The 19,979-nt window shown below is 39.2% G+C and overlaps 1 protein-coding gene across 1 annotated transcript in view; it reads right to left on the bottom strand.

Moving 5' to 3' along the window:
- The window catches only part of SLIT3 (slit guidance ligand 3), a 553,189-nt gene that overhangs the window by 134,246 nt on the left and 398,964 nt on the right, over positions 1 to 19,979 (bottom strand). Inside the window, exons 13-14 of the mRNA XM_009285701.1 lie at positions 11,298 to 11,441; positions 8,431 to 8,594 (exon numbers count right to left, since the gene is read on the bottom strand). Of these exons, the coding sequence (XP_009283976.1) occupies positions 8,431 to 8,594; positions 11,298 to 11,441 (308 nt within the window). The remainder of the gene's footprint in view (positions 1 to 8,430; positions 8,595 to 11,297; positions 11,442 to 19,979) is intronic.

Genomic DNA, 19,979 nt, shown 5'->3' with positions numbered 1-19,979 from the left:
GAACAAGAGGTACCAGCACACAAGAAAAAGCTGCCAAAACCCTAATTTATGTCCCCAGAATACATGAGAGGCAAAATACTCCACAGGAACATTCTGGCCTTTCTGCTTGTTGCAGACTTTTGTAAAAAGTATACAGGAACATAGCCTCCTCCTCTTTTTTTGTTGTTTTTTTTTTTTTTGACAAATAGAATAGGGAAAAAAAGGGAAGCACACTATTTTGTAAATTACATTTTAAGAAAATATTCCATAAGCCTTTGGATGTACTTAAGATCAGGAAAAGTACCTCCTCCCTCTTTTTTTGTTGTTTTTTTTTTTTTTGACAAATAGAATAGGGAAAAAAAGGGAAGCACACTATTTTGTAAATTACATTTTAAGAAAATATTCCATAAGCCTTTGGATGTACTTAAGATCATTCCGCATAAATGTTTGGGGAGAAAAAAAAAAAGTTGAAAAAGGAATGATCATATCTCCAGATATTTGCTGGTTTTCATGAAAACCCCCACCTTTGATATATACTCTACATACGAGCAGCATTGTATGGTTTGCTCTTAGTGTTAATTTACCTCTGATAATCCAAGATCTGTTTGTTTATCAGTCATTGAATCCACAGTTTGCTAAAAATTTGTATACAGGACCCTATTTTTAACTGTCCCATCAAGCTGTAACACCTCAGGAGACTGCTGCAGTCTCAGAATAGTCAGATGAAAATTTATTGTCCAATTGCAGGCTCAAACATTCTTGCACTGGTTTTAGCTGGCTAGCTCTCTTCATGCCAATGCCTCTCCAGTTATTTTCTTTATCCTATTCAAGTGACCACTATACACACAAAACAGTGCTAACTTTGCATCTCTGGTAAGTGTTGCTCAGCTTAATCTCAACACACGCAATGGCAATGTGAGAGAACAAACTTTGTCCCACCTTAGTTTTTGAGGTATCTGAGTTACAAGAGTAATCACTCAGCTTTCTGCCATAGCTAACGAAGACACCTCCAGAGGACAACTCAGAGCTCAAGTAAGGAATCTATATTGCTCTGTACCCTGCCTACATGGGGAATCTAGGACAACTATGCTGTTTGGATGCCTAAGTGATATGGATGCATCTGTGACTCAACATTCATTCACCCTCCTTTCATTGCCTCTTTACTATAATTGCAAATAAGGATGTTGGCTGGTTACAAAACAGTTCAGATGTGTAGTTTTTTTGAAGACTACTTCAACTTAAAAATAAAATGAGGCACAGCCTTAAAATAAACTTTTTAGCTGGGACACGTCAATTTACTTTCTTATTAAGAACCATACTCTCTGCCAAGCAGACCCACCTGCTCTATGTTAAGCTTATGCTTCCCTGAGTAAAATTCTGCCTACTTTCCCCCTACTGCAGTGCAGGAAACCTTCACTACAGTGTTCATCACGAGCTAGTGAATGGTTAGAGTAACTGACACAAATATTAACATAAAGATCTGAATTGCTATCAAAGATTTACAGAAAAGGGAGTATACAGTACAGCCAAATTACTTTTTCAACAGGAACAAGGGAATTTAGCTCCATTACTATTAGTCATAGCAGTCATGTTGTGTTCTCTAATGACTTCAACTTCAGAAATATTTAATGCAAACCAAAGCTCAAATATACTCAGTTACAGCGTATGGTGAAGACTTCAGGTTCATAATTCAGTCTAGGATTTAATCTGCAGGTGATTTGTTGCTGTTAAACAACCTGCCATTCAGATAGAATTATTCTTATGCACAACAAATGCATATTCTCAGCTTCGCTATATTCAGCGTTTCTGAAGGTACTTTTGCTGAGTCTTTGTGTCTTTCAGGGGGGAGAAAAGCAGAAAACAGCATTTAACTGAATAAAAACAAAACAAAACACACAAAAAACCCCGAGAAAGAAATCTGAATACAGTTAATTTTCCAGTTGTCCAGATCATAGGCAATGCTTCATATTCCTTTCCCTCACTTTGCTCAAGCAAAAGCCCTGGTGAGCAAAAGTGGCGGAGCTTGGCCTCAGACAAGATTTCCCGCAAATGTGACCAGGCCTAGAGCATCCTGTTCAGGACTGCCAATCCCCACCACTGTCACCTCCAGCATGGACAAACCTACAAGCTGTCAGGGCTTGCTGCCTGCTCAGGCAGGAGCCGCTGGAGACCAGCACACTAAGGGCAGGCATAATCGCGAATCCCCGAGCATATGTCACTGCAGCACTGTAGCACGGCAGACAAGAGCAGGTAGATATCAGTGCTTTTCATCAAACAGAAAATGCTAAGGGCAGGAATATGAATACATAGTCTGTAAATGACTATTTGCTTACTAAAAACGGAAGGAATTTGCAAAGTTGTCATCAGAGTGATTGGCAAATTATGGGAACAACTGAGAGTGTTTCAATCAGATAAATTATGTAAGATCTGGATTAAATTCACTTGCCTTTCATGACTTTTAAACACTGGTTGAGGAGTAACAATACATTGCACCTTTCATTTTCAGAGCTCAAAGAGCTTAAATAGTGTTTACATAGAATCATAGAATCATAGAATCATTAAGGTTGGAAGAGACCTCTAAGATCATCGAGTCCAACCGTCAACCCAACACCACCATGCCCACTAAACCATGTCCCTAAGCACCTCATCTACACCTCTTTTAAATACCTCCAGGGATGGGGACTCAACCACTGCCCTGGGCAGCCTGTTCCAACGTTTAACCACTCTTTCAGTAAAGACATTTTTCCTCATGTCCAATCTAAACCTCCCCTGGCACAACTTGAGGCCATTTCCTCTTGTCCTATCGCTTGTTACTTGGGAGAAGAGACCGACCCCCACCTCGCTACAACCTCCTTTCAGGGAGTTGTAGAGCACGATGAGGTCTCCCCTCAGCCTCCTTTTCTCCAGGCTAAACAACCCCAGTTCCCTCAGACGATCCTCAGAAGACTTGTGCTCCAGACCCTTCCCCAGCCTCGTTGCCCTTTTCTGGACACGCTCCAGCACCTCGACGTCCTTCTTGTAGTGAGGGGCCCAAAACTGAACACAGTATTCGAGGTGCGGCCTCACCAGTGCCGAGTACAGGGGCACGATCACTTCCCTGCTCCTGCTGGCCACACTATTTCTGATACAGGCCAGGATGCCATTGGCCGCCTTGGCCGCCTGGGCACGCTGCCGGCTCATCTTCAGCCGGCTGTCGACCAGCACCCCCAGGTCCTTTTCCTCTGGGCAGCTTTCCAGCCACTCTTCCCCAAGCCTGTAGCGCTGCATGGGGTTGTTGTGGCCGAAGTGCAGGACCCGGCACTTGGCCTTGTTGAACCTCATACAGTTGGCCTCGGCCCATCGATCCAGCCTGTCCAGGTCCCTCTGCAGAGCCTTCCTACCCTTGAGCAGATCAACACTCCCGCCCAGCTTGGTGTCGTCTGCAAACTTACTGAGGGTGCACTCGATCCCCTCATCCAGATCATTGATAAAGATATTGAACATGTCACTAAGAGCAGAGAAGGGGATAACCCAGGGAGACCAAGAGGCAGGAAATGTGTGAACTGCCATTGGGACTGGGCAAAAAGCCCTGATGTGCAGCCTGTGTTCTCCCGACTGGGAACACTCCATCCACTGCAGTTCTATGCTTCTAAGGCTGAAACAACGCAGAGAAGAGAGAAGGAAATTTCAGGTGATCACAAGTAATAGGAACTCTGTTTCAAAGTAGACAGGTAACCCAAGAAAGGTGAATATGTATGAAGACAGAGACTGGAAAAGACACATAAAGAATTGGGAGGAAAATTGCAATTAGTAAGAAGAGGTTTTATCAAATGCCTTCAAAAATTATGAGTGAACGAACAGCAACTACACTACTATCTAATAACAGGGGATAACACAAGAGATATGACACTAGCCCTAAATATGCAAACTCTGGATCCATATGTACCACAGAGGCTGACTTTGGTTTGGGTTGGGTTAACAAGAAGCAGTGTCCAAAAAGGAGAGAATTGTGCTGGCAGATGGTTCATTGTCCTCCTCCTATTATTCCCTCTGCTATCTGGAACTGAAGTAACTAATTAAAGTCAATTAGATACAATGTATGCCTCAATGCAAGAGGAAGCAGGAAGACAGTTTTACTTCATAGTATTTCAAATAGTAATCTTATTTCTAAGATTCTTATTTCTAAGAATTAGAAGATAAAAAGCTCTTGCGATGTGGTGCTCATAGATATACATACGTTTTGATCATTATCAGAAATGGTTTGTGTAGGTATGGCAGGTGGAACTTTCATTGCTTTTGAAATAGACAATATACTGAAAAACACAAACATATCACAGGGAAAAAAAAGATATACAGCTGAATACAAGGGCAGCTCTCTGCAAAAGCTATTTCATACAGTGTCACACAGCAATCAAGGATCCTGCCAACTCTTGAAGTGACAATAAGCTACCACAGAGACAACACAATCTGCTCATAGATTCATTTCCCTTCCTCCTAAAGCCCAGTGCTGCTTTAGAAAACAAAACTGCTGTGTGGTGAACTTAATCAAATGCTACTGGGCAGAAGATTTTTGTTGTTCTTTTTCCCCCTATTCCTACTAAGAATGGGAGCCTGCAGTGACCTAAGGCTGGCAAGTACCATTGGATCCTTAGGTGGTCATAGTGAGCAGTTGCAGCCAAAAAGAAAATGATCATCAGAATTTTACTGTTGCCACTGGAAATGACAGTACTTCTCTTTTCTAAACAGAAGAGAGAGAGAATTAGTAACAGCCTGTTCCTCCAATTTCTCTTTCAAGAACAACTTTTTTTTAAGTCTCAGATTCTATAGCTGGGGGGAGAGAGTTGAGCAAGGGGGAGGTTTATTATTATTTTGGTGCATCGCATTAAATGGAAGGCAGAAGAACACAGGAAATAGTATCTATTGCAATCTGAGGCTTAAACATATTCGATAGTATATTCAACAGCTTTGCCTGTCTCACAGCCCCGGGCAAAAACATGCCCCTTTCCCTGCTGTTTCTTCATTTCATGCTATAATGCTTCCAATTCTCCTTTTAAAAAGAATTACGTACATCATCTACCTGTTGCACAGAATCTCCTTCCTATGGCCACTCATAACCTTTGCAGATGTTGCTCCATCATTATCAGTAAAAGCTTGAGTCATTTGGTTCAGGGAGGAAATAGCACCTGGGAAAAGTGCCTCGATGATGAATTAAAAAAAGGTGGCAAATTCTTCTTGCTAAATACTATCTAAAAGGATGGTGGGGAGCTGGAATAAAAACTGAAGGAAACAATATGCAGGACAAAGTTTTCTAGATTTGATTTTTTTGTTTGTTTTATTTTTTTATTATGCTGCATGGTTTTGTCTTCACGGTTTCATTTAATTCATCAAATACAGTTCTGTTTAGCCCATCTGCATCTCTGAATGTGTCCTCTTGACATTACCTTCTTGACGTTCCTCTACCATTTCAGACTGATGAAACTTCAAATGTCTCAGCTTTTCTTCCCCATTCCTGCTAACCACTCCTTTCTCCTATCCTCATGCAAAAAGCACTTCCCTTTCTTCTCTTAATTTACTGAACAATCACATTTTTTTCTCATGCCAGGTCCTTCCTGACAGTCCCCTTTATGACAATTTGTAGAATTCAAATGAATGTGGAAAACACACAGACTGCTTCAGGACCACCTCAGAATTTTATGACTGCAGAACCGGTCCTTTCCCTGATGTCAAAGTATTAAGCTCACCTAAGTTTAACTACTCACGGATGTGATCCCAACACTGGCTGAGTACCACTACTCCCACAGAGCTCACACTTTCTGTGCATCCTCATCAATTATCAAAGGTCAAAGACCAGGTCAGGACAAAATCCCTCACGTTGCTTCCTTAACCAACCCCTCATATTCACGGGGTTTTCACCCACAAAACCATCTTTCTGACACGTACTAAATGTATTAAACAAACTACATGAAAATATCAGGATCCTGAAACAAGAACCCTTTGAGAAAAGAGATGCACATTTACAAAAGGATTTAAAAAAAAATTTCATTTCTCATACACTGAGCAAAAAGATGCAGAAACTAGACAGGGAGAATCCCACAACCAGCAAGGACACTGACAAGTTACTAAGCATTGCCATCCCAATGGGATTGTGCAGGCTCATCCCTGGATAACACAAAGCACTGCTCAACAGTCTGACTTCGAATGATGAAGATTCATACCTCATGGACTTTTCTGCACAGAGATGTGCTGCATTAAATCCTGGGATGAAACATATTCCTCAAAATGAAAACATGGAAAATTCCTGCTAAATGCCAAGTCTGAAGCAGCCATGATTCAAAGGGACAACTTGAGCAGAACAGGTGCCAAGGATGTCTGTTCTCTGGATTGATTTACAAACTAAGATTCTTCTAAACCATTAGACGTTCCCCCTGTCTCACGTGAGCAGACAGTGAGTCGAGTTCAATGTATCTCATCACCATCTGGAAACTCTACAGGCAAGGATTCTCATCACCATCTGGAAACTCTACAGGCAGAGTAGAGTCAATCTTCTCTATTGAGTTTTTGAATAGAATTAGTTTTCATCCAGCTGAAATCTTTGTTCTGAAGCTGTACAATCCCTGCTCTTTCCTTCATAACTCAGGTTTATGCCTTTTCCATGTGGTTTTGATATACTCGTAGAACTGGAGACCGAGGAAAAAACAGCCTAATGCCTCAAGGAAAGGACCCCCAAGGTAAGAACTCACACAAAATATTATTCTCAACATCACCAGGTACTGTGTTCTGCATCGTTGCTCTTCTTAGCTATGACCTTTCATAAATGATATCAGATGGTGTTTGCCTTATCCAATACCCTGTACTATTGTTCAAGGCATGCATGCATATACATAACATTAATTTCTCTAGCCTATTAATAAAAGCAGAAGAAAATAACAATGGCAAATTGGGTACAGATTTATACTGATCTGTTTCTGCAGTCTACTTTCCTTTCTAAATTATATTTATGCATTTTCATTTCCAGTTTCTTTAAATATGAATATTACTGACTAATTATCTTGTTACTACGATGGACGCAATCCAAAAACCTAGATGAAAGTATGTCATAATTTCAGTTCTGGTTATGAATTTTGTGGTTTGAATCACAAGTGATTGAAGACTTTAACAAGCATGCCCAAGAAAACCTGACTGCAAATGAAGTTATCTTTATTTTATTTTCCCCATAAAGAGAAAGTTTAGCTCAGCATATTGCTCACAGAGATACACAAAGCACAACGGCTTGTTTTGGGCTGCTGCCATTCAGTTTCATGCTGCATCCCCATCTAGGGTCATTAATCTTTTACCACCAGGAACACAATTAATCATGGTATTTTCTTTTCAGAGGAAAAAGACAAAAATCATAGTAATTTTTAGAGAAAACACTGCAAGGTACTCCATCAGTAATAGTCATTTTTCTTCTCAGTACACACTAATAGATTTGTTCACCGAAACCTGCTTGTCTTTACAGTATACAAAAATGCAGTAATCTAAAATACATATAACCAATAGAAAAAACACATGAAGAAGCAGTCTGCTTATCTGTGCTGCATAAGGCAATAAATGTCCCTTTACTGATAGCTGGACCATAAATAAAGAATGGATACGGTTGAGGAAAAGGTGTTTATGTTACTTTGGAGGTTATTTTCAGGTGGAAACATTTTTCCATCTAGCTCACAAAACAAAATCTTTGCCTAAACTATGATGCAAGTTTTGATTCAAAACTTATTAAAACGAAAAATCTTACCAACTTCACTGGCAGTTTTGCTTGAATTAGTGCATGTTACTTGTGGATATAAAAAAAATCTATGAAAGTATGTGAATCGATGCCATCCCTCACACCCAGCTTCACTCATCCTAGGTTAGAAATGCCCATTGCCAGTTGTATAAAAATCTCACTCATACTGTTCTCAGCCTTTTAGGACTGAGAACTTACTTGAGCTCAGCTCTCATTAAAGTCAATAAGAGTTCTGCCTGAATACAAATGATGATCCATCCACCTTCCACCCCTTCAAAATATGACACTTGCCACATGGATTCATATACATAGTCATTGTTTTCTTTAGACATTTTATAACCTTGTAATTCTTTTAAAATTAAATGTCACAAGCTTTTCTCTTTTTTCTTTGTTTTTAAGAGACACGCAGAAGACAGCTATAGACTGCCCCCTTTTTTTGTTCTTTTTTTTTTTTTTTTTAATCCATAAGGTATTTGGCTTTCTGGAGAATTTCTTTTTCTTCCTAGCTTTTGAATTTTTTTTTTTTTTTTTAATCCATAAGGTAATTGGCTTTCTGGAGAACTAACTGAATTTTCCAAATTTAATTTTAAAAGATGCTCCATAATATCCATTATAGCAAACACTGTCCTGCAGATTTGATTAGTAGGCTCTCTGGACCTGCTTATTTCTGAATTGAAAGTGCAGTACAGCCTGGATAAATGAATTACCTGAGCAGCGGAACTTCTTGCTCTTGATCTGGCTGATTCGTTTGTTGGCAAGGCGACGCGGATTGCTGCATCGAGCGCCGCTGGTTTCTATCGGATTATCCTGCAGGTAATCAGCCAGCCACTTCAAATGGCAGTCGCACACAAATGGATTCTGAGCTAAATGTCTGCGAGAAGGATGGGATGTTTAATCAGAAGTGACCTGTGACACTGTACTCCATCACTGTGTTTCACAAACGCAAACCTGAAGAGTAGAGTAATTGAATAAGCTTCCAAAAACCCAGGCCTGGCGGAAACCACACGAGCTGCACATGAATGGGAGAATTCTGTGAGCTATCACATTTCGTAGCTCATTAAGCCTGCTCAAGTCCTTTCACAGAGGAAACAAAAATTAATATACCAAAGCCTGCTTTAAAGGACACAGACCTCCTGTCTACAAAGTCCAATGTTTTCTCTTGAGGGCTTGATATGCTGCGTTTTGAGAGAAATGCACCTTTTTAGATGCACCTGACCTGAAGATCATTTTGTATCCTGGTTTAGAAGAAATTTTATTGGCAAGCTCAGTTTCCTAGGGATCAAAATGGGAATTAGTTAAGTGCCTTGGATCTGTGGGCAAAGCCAGAAGTGATCCAGAGGCCATCTCTCAAGAGTAAAACTGATATTTGCGTATACTTATCATTGTAATAGTATTCCCCTTATATGTATTTTTTCCTGGACCAAAAATTTTTACTTTTGAGACTAAACTGTTTATGCAAGGTAGAACTTGACTCTATCCTTCCCCAAAATTTGCACAACATACTTCCCACACAATTGGAAATAGATATTGTAGCATTGATTTTAACTGGATATTTAGACTTTGTTAATAGAAATCTGCTGGAGTATCTTAGAGAGAAACAGTATCTCTCTGCTGCTGTTATGATTCATTCTGCTTGACAAAGTTGAGCACTATATCAGGAGAGTTTGTCAGGTCTTTCTCAGAGCCTGATTCTGATCTCAGCTAAGTTAACTTGCACCAGTCCCTCTAACTTCTAAGGGAGCAGGACATGGCTCTCCAATAACTGCAAAGACAGTTTAAAAAAAGACAGATGTTTAAATTTAGTTTGGACAGAGGTGTAAAGTTATATCCTCACAAGAACTCTGCTCTGTTACTGTTAGTGTATTTTTTCCACCTGTAGAAACTTCTTTTCTTTTCTGTTTGCAGTTATATTTATGAACTGTCACTTAACAGACTAAGTATAAAATACTACAGGGCAAGGGCTGTCAAGGAGAGGGAAGAGAAAGCATAGAAAGCAGAAAGTGCCTGAAGAAACTAAAGATTACTGTTGTAGTAGAGCCATTCCTGGTGTGAACAGTCCAAAGAACAAACAAGCATATAGAGACAGGATATGGGACTGGTTTTGTAGCTCTAGAAAAAAGGCAGAAAATGACAATCACTTGGAGTACTAAAAATGGGAGAATGAATCAAAACATTTCATGAAAAAGTGTCTCAGTGTGAAGCAACAAGTCCATTCTAAGTCATGGCCACTAGGAGTACCAATAAAACCCCATGGAAACCAAGGAGAAATTTTTATAGCTTAAGGGTGTTGCCTGTTGTTTAACTTGACAAATCTTATATACCTCTGCAAACGAACCTTCTCTGTCACCCTTGTTTACATATTATATCTATGTACATATATAGCATGTTGCAGCAGAAGAAAGCATGGTAGAGGTGGGGGGGCAGCGCTGGGGGGGTTGTACATGATTATTCTAATGCCTTAATGATTTGAGCAATACATACTGGCCAGGTATCTGTTGGAAATTAAGGTTGTGCTTGTGGCTGCGCAGGTACATAGGACATAGCAGGTACCCTGCTGCTTGAAATCATCCCTATTAGTTCATTTTTATATGAATTAAAACATTTATAAAACTAATTTGGCCAATGCATTTCCAGTATTAAAAGATGTAGGTGCACGTGTATAGATACATTTCCAGTACTATAGTATGTGTATATATATATACACATATATAATGTGCATATATATTCCAGTATGTGTGTGTATATATACATACACATATATATGTTAATACTGGAAATGCATATACTTACACGCTACATAAACACAGAGCCTTGTATCTATATATGCACACACAAATATATATAAACACACATACACAATATTGGGTGAGGGGGTTCTTCCTTGTTTTTCATTTATATGAGGCTGCCAACTCCAGCTCTGAAGGAGTGTTATTTACCTTATTATCTTACTACTCACAGCTTTAGGATGAAACCTTCTTCTGTAAAATATTGAGTCATTTCTATACTTTTGCTTCCAATTTTGCTTCTGATCCCTCTTCTCCTAATGCCTCCAATTCAAAGACTCTCAGAAAACGTTTAGTGGATTTTCTTAATGGATCAAATGGATCAAAAATCAATGTATCAGTTCCCTTAAGTGGAATGTCAGCTGAAATATGGTTTCAGAAGTCACGAACTGTACAGCAGGACTCGGACCCAGTAAGGAGAGATGCCAACTCGCTAGCTCATTAAAAACTGTTAAGCAATGGTTTTAATAGAATCTGCTGTTCATATATTGTACAGAGTCACATTTATGTATTATCTTCCCAACAAACAGTATGAATGAATTACTCTGGGAGCTTAATACACTTATGACATTTATGTCACTATGGACAGACTGTATCGATAGCTGGCTGTGCTGAATTTGTGCAATACTTCTTTATCTTTCTCCTTTTATTTCTGTCAGAAAAGGAGGGGCTACTACCTTGGGGTCTCTTACAAATTGTCTTAATGTCAGATGCAAAGCCTTTGCAAAGACAGACAACATCTTTGGGGGAAAAAGAGAGAGCTGACATTTACGATATGCCTGCATACTCACAGAGTCTGGATTGATCGGAGAGGTGCAAAGAGCCCTTTGCTGATGGTCTGCAGTTTGTTGTCATAAAGAGATAGCAGTTTGAGATTATGCAGACCTTGGAACGTGTTTACCCTCAGGCAGTTGATCTTATTGGCATTGAGAAGCCTGAAAACAGAGGAAAGGTTTATAATTCATTAATCTTGTAATAATCAAATAAAGATAGACTGAACTTTGGGGTTAAATCTAAAAAAACATTAACCCAGTCATCAAAGCCAGTCCACATTTGCCTGTTACATTTAAAAGGTGAAAAAACCACAGTCAACATTAGTACTCTAATAGCTGGGGAATATACAGATATATAACAGTGCTAGCTATCTTAAAATACTTAAAAGTTTTTTTTTTTTTTGTTATGCCCAGCTCCCTCCCCCCATTTGTTCCAAATTCTACACAAACATTTAAAGAAGTCTTCAGCTTAATATACATAGAAATGGCAAATACTCCCCACCTTGCTATTCCATGCACACACTCATACACAAAGTCCACAATGAGAAGAACCCTTTTTTTCAGTTTTCTCTACCAGCAGCTGTCTTAAGTCTAACTGAAATTCTGGAAGTTTGACATCTTTTGATAAGCAGTGCAGGGTTAATTTGATCATGGAAGCAAAGAAAACGTGATTCTCCTCAGAGACAAGAAGAGAGAAGTGTAGGGTCTGGACTAAAACTTACTGAAAGGCAAGCTCACTTCATACCTAAGGATAGTCAAGCAGTGGAACAGGTTGCTCAGTTGTGCAGTCTCCACTGGAGGTTTTCAAGATGATACCGAATAAAGCCATGAGCAACCTGCTCTGACCTAATAAGGTGACTCTGCTTTGAGCAAGGGTTCTCCAGTCTCACTGGCTAGTGACCACCTGAGGTCCCTTCCAACCTCCGTTGTCCTACAATTCTATGAATCTTCTCCATTCCAGTTACACCAGATTCCTGTGCAGTTGTGGAAAAGTAGCACAAAGGCAATTCACATCCTTTTTTTTTTTTTTTTTTATATTTTGCACATCTACACAGCAGCCAGTTGGCAGAAATAATCAGTTCAGCCAGAAAATCTTGGATAGTACTTGTGCAAGTTCTCTTAGATTATCCAGCCAGAGTTCTCTCACATATAACAAGAATATACAATCCCAACACAAGCTGGATCTCCCCCTGAGACAATCAAACACGAGAACACTTAAACTGCCATTGTGATCTGCATATGTGGTATTTTACACTTAGAAGGAAAATAGGCAGGAAATGACCTATTCTTCTTACAAAAGCCAAAATCCACATCTTTTGACTACTACCAGCCTCAGAAAAATAGTACATCGCAAACAATATATGCTGCTAACTCAGTTCTCCTGGTCACAAAATTCTTGCTACTTTGTCAGTGAGTTTGAAGGGCTTAATATTGCAACATTGTGGCTCTCTATGAGGCACCACACTAAGTTAGAAGACAAACGCGTTTATACATAAAAAGGAAAAGACATCCTCCATTCCTCAGCAAGCAAATATACCATCTTAAACACACCTCTAACAGCACAGGAAGCTTCCATTTTCAACAAACTTCACATAAACCACTACAGCCAACAGGGCAACCTATCAGGGAAGAAATGCATGCTTGATAGCTGCACATGATGCTTTTCTTTTGTTCCAAAAAATAGCTTCAGACGGTGCTTCCTCTCCATGGCACCCTGCCTTTGCATTGCTGAAACCTTTGGAATATTGTACACTCGTTACAGCTCTCTGCTCCTACTGTCATTTTGGCAGAGCCTCATTACTGCAGTAAATGGCTACAGTAATTGTGATATGTAAAAGATGGACACATACTTGGGTAGAGCCCTTTTCTCAAGGAGAACAGGAATGCAGTGCTTTGGAATGAGAGGGCGCCAGAGCAGAACTCACCTTTCTAGCCAACAGAAAAGTCAACATCGATTTACCTGAATTTTCTCCTTAATATGTCACAGAAAAAGAAGCTTGACATTAGATAAGAGAAAGTCCCATAGAAGGCAATGATGGATAAATGAGGTTACATTTTTGCGTGAACTAATAGCTAAAATAATTTTATGAAATATTAAGCAGCAGTAGTTTGATCCCTCTGTAACCTGTATTTCTGTGACTGATAATTATGTGACACCTAATCCACACTCCTGTTAACTCCACCAGAAGTAACAGGGTAATTTTCATATTAGGCTACAAGAACAGTTCCTCCCATGCATTGGACTTCCGAGATTTTGCTCCAGCAGCAAGCATCAGTGTCATCTCTTACTACTTGCTTCTTACCGCCATTTGTATGTCCAAGCCAAAGCAATCTTCATTCTCTCTTGGTTCTCGTGCATTATGCATTTCTCTTTCAAGCTTGTACATTATCTTTTCCATAAAGAACAGGTTAACAAGTCATTAGAAGGCAGAATCAGCTACTGAGTTTTGAACAATATCCCCAGATATTGTACAATATGCCACTTATGAACAGATATGTTCACAAGGACAGGGAGCAGAAACCAAAGGATTTGTCATGCCTAAGTGGCATTCACATATGAACAGACATGTTCAAATGCCACTACAAATCCTTTGGTTTCTACTCCCTGCCCCACATTAATGGTCCCACATTATTTTTAGGTAAGGCACATCAGCTTAGATCGGTTGTTCCATGACAGAGGCTTAGTACCTAAGTTATACAGGAAGAAAACTGAAAGCAAGTATGTACTTTGATTTATTTTGCTAGATGCTATTTTTTTCTAATATTATAGTAATATTTTATGTTGCAAGCAGTTCTTCTAAAAAAGCATAAAGCAAAAATGAAAATAACCTCAGTAATAAGAGAATTTACAACTGAACTACAGTTGTATTCGTATATGTGGACAACCAGCATGTCTTTTTGTGATTCTTAAGAAGTGCACACATAGCAGAGCTGCACTGTGCGGATGCTGTTCACTCCTGTGCGAAGAGTGGGCTTGAAGCCTAACCACCACTGAACCCACTTAATAAACCCTCAGAGCAAAGCTGACCTAGAACTGCAGTGAATACACAGGATTTGAATTCGTTCTCTGATTAGTTTCAACAAAACACGAATAAACCCAATACTGGAAACTAGAATTTACAATGTGGCAAGTTTTCCTGGCATGGATTTCCAATGACTAGATTCATGGTGATATAACCTGTGACATTTCTGTAAGAGCCAAATACCAAAAATGAGAGAAACTGACCCTATATACAGCCACAAACACAGAGGCACACTCTCTCCTTTAAGCATCAGAGAAAGTAATTTGGAACAGGAAAGTGCTTGTGCAGACTGTTTAGAAGTGGGAATTCAAGTACTACACAGCTTTTCTGAGGTGACAACACCTATTCTGTATATCATCTACACAATATATTTGCAGTACCTAAATCTAAGGAGGACAGATAGTGTGCTCAACAGTGATACAGATGTGGCCATATTCAGTGGATCATGAGATAGATTAATGTCCTATTTCTGATCAGAATCAGTGAGAAAAGGGGGGTGGTGGTGAAAAACTGTGAGAAAGCAGAATAAATCATCCCTAATTTTTTTTCCTCCCACTTACTGTGAGTTAGAGGATGACTTTTGGCCAGAAGCATTAAGGTTTATATTCCTTTCAAAACACGGTTATTTTAAAATATCCCCTCTATGGCTATTCCCCTATATAACTTCCAATTCCTTGTTTAACCTTTCTTCACTGTCACAGCCCCCCTAATGGCATCTCATTATTAATTAGGTATACAAGGCTGGCCTCACATGGAGTTAAAAGTGATTATAAGAAATTTTTTTTTAAACTAACACAAAGGCAGATGAGAAAAACATATTCTAGGAAGCAGAAACACTGATCTTCCTTAAACACTGAACCATGCTGTAAAACATACTAAGGGCTCCTTTTCATTGGACACACACCAAAAGAAGGGACAATATTAAAAGTTAAGTCTTATTTAAAAAGAATTACATGGCATTTATTTTGCACCAATATATAGTGAAAGTAAATTCCACTAATTTTCCTATTTTGTTATCAGCTTGATTGGATGAGATTTACACACGGCCTCCAGATGTGGTGCAGCATTCAAAAGCAGGTTAAAAATTCAAGTAGAAATAAAACCGCCTGCTATCCAGAGGGATGATGGGTTATTAACTCAAGTCTCCATTTTCATCCCTCTGGATATGTTAAAAACATGAAGAAATCTCTTGCAAGCCTAGGACCACCACAGAATACAGGAGAACGGTTAAAGACCTTGTGGTTTACACCCTATTGAAAGCAACGAGCAGAGCAGAGCAGTATTACAATTCCATGAAGCCATTTCCTGAAAAAGTGGATTTGTCAACACACAGTGAAATAATAACGTGTTTCAGCTAAGCCCTTTGAATGAATGTGTAGTGAATTGGCACTGTAATTGTATCAGATGCTCGTAAGCACCATCTGCATAATTAAGATGGTCCCATAATTGAATTATATGCCCAAGCACAGTTTCAAGTGATTAACATTTAAATAACATTTTGAACTCCAAACCCAAAATGATTGAAAAAATTGTTTGTTAAGAGCAAATGGGGATGTTTATACGGCTTTTACCCTTAGCAATGTTTTATTTTCAGCTCAGCGACATCAAGTAATCAAACTATCAGCAAATAACTATGTAACTCGAGAATGAGACAGCAGCCTAGCAACCTTAACACATGCTGGAGACTGCAGGTTGATTTCTGTTGCTACAGGATGGACCAGAAATCATCCTACATTAATGAGCCAAAAGGAAAGCGTCAGGGAGAAAAGCTGCACAGAGCCACTGGAAAACTTCTCTTTCTTTTTCACTAGCTTTGTGTTTTGACAGCGACGACAACATGATGAGAATGAAAATGTTCTGCATCCCATGAACTGGCTGGCACATCCCACGTGCCAGACTCCACTGGGGAAAATGAGAACTCACCAGAAAAAGGCAGATGTAAAATGCATAGGAGACTTGTAAGGAAGAGGAGAACTGGGTAACAGTTTTGCATGGGTAACAGCAGAACACGAATATACATGACTTTATAGAATATCAAAGGCTTCACCTACATTCAAAGGCACTATATGGCAGCAAAGAAAGGACTCTTGGCAGAAGCATTCCTTAGGATATACAATACCTGTTACAAAAAGTCAAAAAACTTTTTGACATGTTTTTTTCAGCATTTTCTCTTGAAATTTATAGGCAATCAAGTGTCATCTTTGATTTAACACAACTTATCACAGGAGAACAGCTGAAGTGCCAATATGGAAGTATCTAGTCAAGTACTCCGTCCTCCCAGCAGTCAATGACAAGCAACGTCTAATGACAGAATTGTGTGTGCCCCTGCTTACTTATTGGCAAAATAATCATATTAGGTTCCAGGAACATTTTAAAATGGCCTGGAGTATAGGGGAGCAATCTGACTGCCTCTCACTGTGTCAAGATATTTAGACATCTACTAAAATTTACATTTTCTAATGTGATGACTGACCACTAAAGAGTCTGTCAGTGCTTCAATTGATAATAACCAGTGTGAAATCATCATCATGCTTGCTTGAACCAGCTTCAAGTGTTTCTCCATGTTCAGGAAACTGGATGATGGTGATGGCGATGACAAATTTATTCAACGTAAATTAAAATGCAAAAGTCAGGAGCTGATAATGAGTCAAGAAGGAAGCACAGAGCACAGTCTAACAGTCCTGTTTTGGAGAGATTTTAAAGAACTCCTTTCATTCCTGATCCAAAAGACACCAACTCCAGTTGAATACCATCCATAAAACAATCCTGTGGTACTTGTGTTACTACCTGGAGAATTATAAGTACATGTTGTCATAGCATCTGTACTTCTGTTATTCAAAATTTAATATTGTCCAATTTACGCCTGCAGATAAGGTCACAGCTGATTTTAGATAACCACGTGATAATTCAGATGCACAGCAGATCAAACACATTTTCTCAACTTCCTGCGCTATCAGGGAGTTAGTTTCTTGTGTAATAATAACTAGGAGAGTTTCTGTCAGATGAGTCCAGCTTGGAGCACTGGTGTCAGAAGAGCTAATGAATTACACACTGACGTACGAACTAGCAGTTGTTTTGGGAAGCTGCATGCAGACAGGCTACAGAAGTGACACAGAAAAGGCAGATGCTGTTGCAGTCTTTCATTAGTGCTTGACTGTAATTGTATTTCTGTGTCTGGCAGATGCTGCTCCCTCACTTTACCAGCAGCTATTGAGTTTAGTAATATTATCACAATAGCAGCTTAAATGCAGAAATCTGAAGGAAAAAAAGCTTGAGGCAAACAGCTTGAAAACAATTCTAAAGCTATTAAACAGGTCTGTGCAGAGAGTATTCTGTCCTGGACTAGAAGGACGAGGGTTGTATAGTATCTCTGCTGCAGCCAGAAATATTTTGAGTAATCATGGGAAAAGTTCATATGTCATTTTGCTAAGAAACTAGAACCACAGAACCCAGAAATGACATAGGTTGCAAAAGACCTCCAGAGGTCATCTGGTCTGAACCCCACTCAAAGCATGACCGATTTATAGGTATTTAATGCAGATAGTCGCTTTATCTGAGAAAAAATTATTTCATCAGATCACAGGATAATTCAGAATGGCAGGAAGCTTGAGAGGTTTCTTGTCCTATTAGACTGCCCAAAACAGGGTGAGCTGTAAGGTCAGACCATGTTGTTTAGAGTTTTATTCAGTCTGGTCTTTAAAATCTTCAAGGTCAGAGCATGTACAACTTTCTGGGCAGCCTGCTCCACCGCTTGACTTGTCGTTGTGAAAGTGTTTCCCCTTACATCTAGTCAGAAGGTCTCTTTTTTTAATGCTTCTTGTCTCTTCTGCATGAAAAAAAGTAAGAACTCCATGGAACAAGAAGATTTTATACATCACTTAAAGCTCAGAAGATTGCTATGGGGAGGAGGAGAGACTACTATGCTATAAAGGACTTGGAAATGGAAAACTGTAATTCCTTTATTCTGGCATTCATATACTGTTTGCATCACTGTTTAATGACGCTTATGTATGTAACAGTGTAATGTGTACAACACAAAATATTGGAATTGATGTACATTCCTTAGAGTAATTTTGTATTTCTTTTTTTTAAAATACTTTGTATGGGTTTGTGCTTCACTGGATTTTCCTTGAGCTTCTAACAAGCTCCAAAAGTATACAATAAATAATTGGTAGATCCTGTTTTAAGCTCTTAAGTACTGGGATTCAATTTACAATTACAAATCAACACAAGCACTTCAAACTTGGCAAATTTGCCATGGAGATATTTTCCAAGCAACCTCACCAGAAGAGCTACGGGAGTACCAAGTATCTCTATTCATCCAAGGAGAAATAGCATAAAAAGCAGGTTAAAAAGGAGAATCACTCAAAGCAAAATTTGACTGGTAGAATTTTGGGAAGACTGATAATAGCAGTTTCTGAAAGAACACACACGACTTGTTGCTTCATACAAGTCTATTTTGAATATAGGTCAGTTGAAGTTGTAAATATTAGATCTAGTTCCAATTTTAACCCAGGTTAGATGATTGGATCTGGAAGTCTAATTTTTCACCACTTTTGAAGTTACTTTATCTGTCAATATGTCAAACTCCAGGCACCAATATGTTTATTGGTCTTTTCCGACTACAATGTTGAGTTTTCCCTAATGATCAGACATTAGGAGAAGGAGGCTGTAAGCTTTTGGCTTTGCTTTATGACAGAGGAATACAACAAACCTCTGATTTCAATATATATGTACCCCAGGAGTATACCTACTTCTAGCAACATCAAAACAGAGTCCACTATAGGGATTCTTTCTTGCCCAGAAAGCCATGGGGATCTCAACCATAAGATTTAGGATCAACATGCCTGAGCACTTGTATGATCAGTAACTATGCAAAGTAAATTTCCTCAAGGAAAAGGACTTATTGAAAACTGATACTTGCCAGACATTTGAAAAATGAGATTTCATCCCCTATATTATTTTGCTATACAATCTCTTTAAACAGTAGAGATTTTACGATACCTTCTTGTTTCAGGAAATAGAGCACTGTGAAGCACACAGTGTGTAACTGTAATAAAAAGGCTCCCAGAATGTTTGTTTTAATATGGTTGCACAGAGGAAAGTGTATTACTTAGATATGAAAACTACTGGTTAACAAACTTGGTACCCATTATCCACAGCTCACTGTCTTGAGCCACTTGACTCGCTGTTTCACTGCAGACTGGCTCTGCACATTTGCTCATGTGGGAGCAAGCAGAGCAACCGTCAGGTTTATCTGTTATAGGGCTGCTGAAAAAGAAAGAGCTGCGCAGTGTTATGTTGCGCCCCCTGTGCAGTGACTGGCGGACAGTTTGGCAAACTCAAGGGGCCCTGAAAGAGCTTGTCCACATTCCAGGAAAACTGAAAGACAGGTGAGAAGGACATTTAAATATATTCCAGTTTCTAGACAGACCAAGGTTAGTCTAAGGCCTCCTGGACAGGAGTTCAAACTGGCCGCAGCTAATGGTTACTTGAAAACTTCCACCTTAAGCTGAAACCCTTTCCATTCTTTTGATATTCAAATGCAAGTTACATAAACAACGATAATTAATCAAACACTATTTCACAGCTTGGACGGATTGTTGCCCCAATGAAATGAAAGTTTCAGTTACTGTAAAAAAAAAAAAAAAAAATAAAAATCCAGTTTCATAAAATC

Source organism: Aptenodytes forsteri, unplaced genomic scaffold (assembly GCF_000699145.1).
Source record: "Aptenodytes forsteri isolate BGI_AS27 unplaced genomic scaffold, ASM69914v1 Scaffold54, whole genome shotgun sequence".
Classification (NCBI taxonomy): Eukaryota; Metazoa; Chordata; class Aves; order Sphenisciformes; family Spheniscidae; genus Aptenodytes; species Aptenodytes forsteri.
Note: the sequence above shows the minus strand (reverse complement) of the source record. Positions and strands in the feature narration are given on the sequence as shown.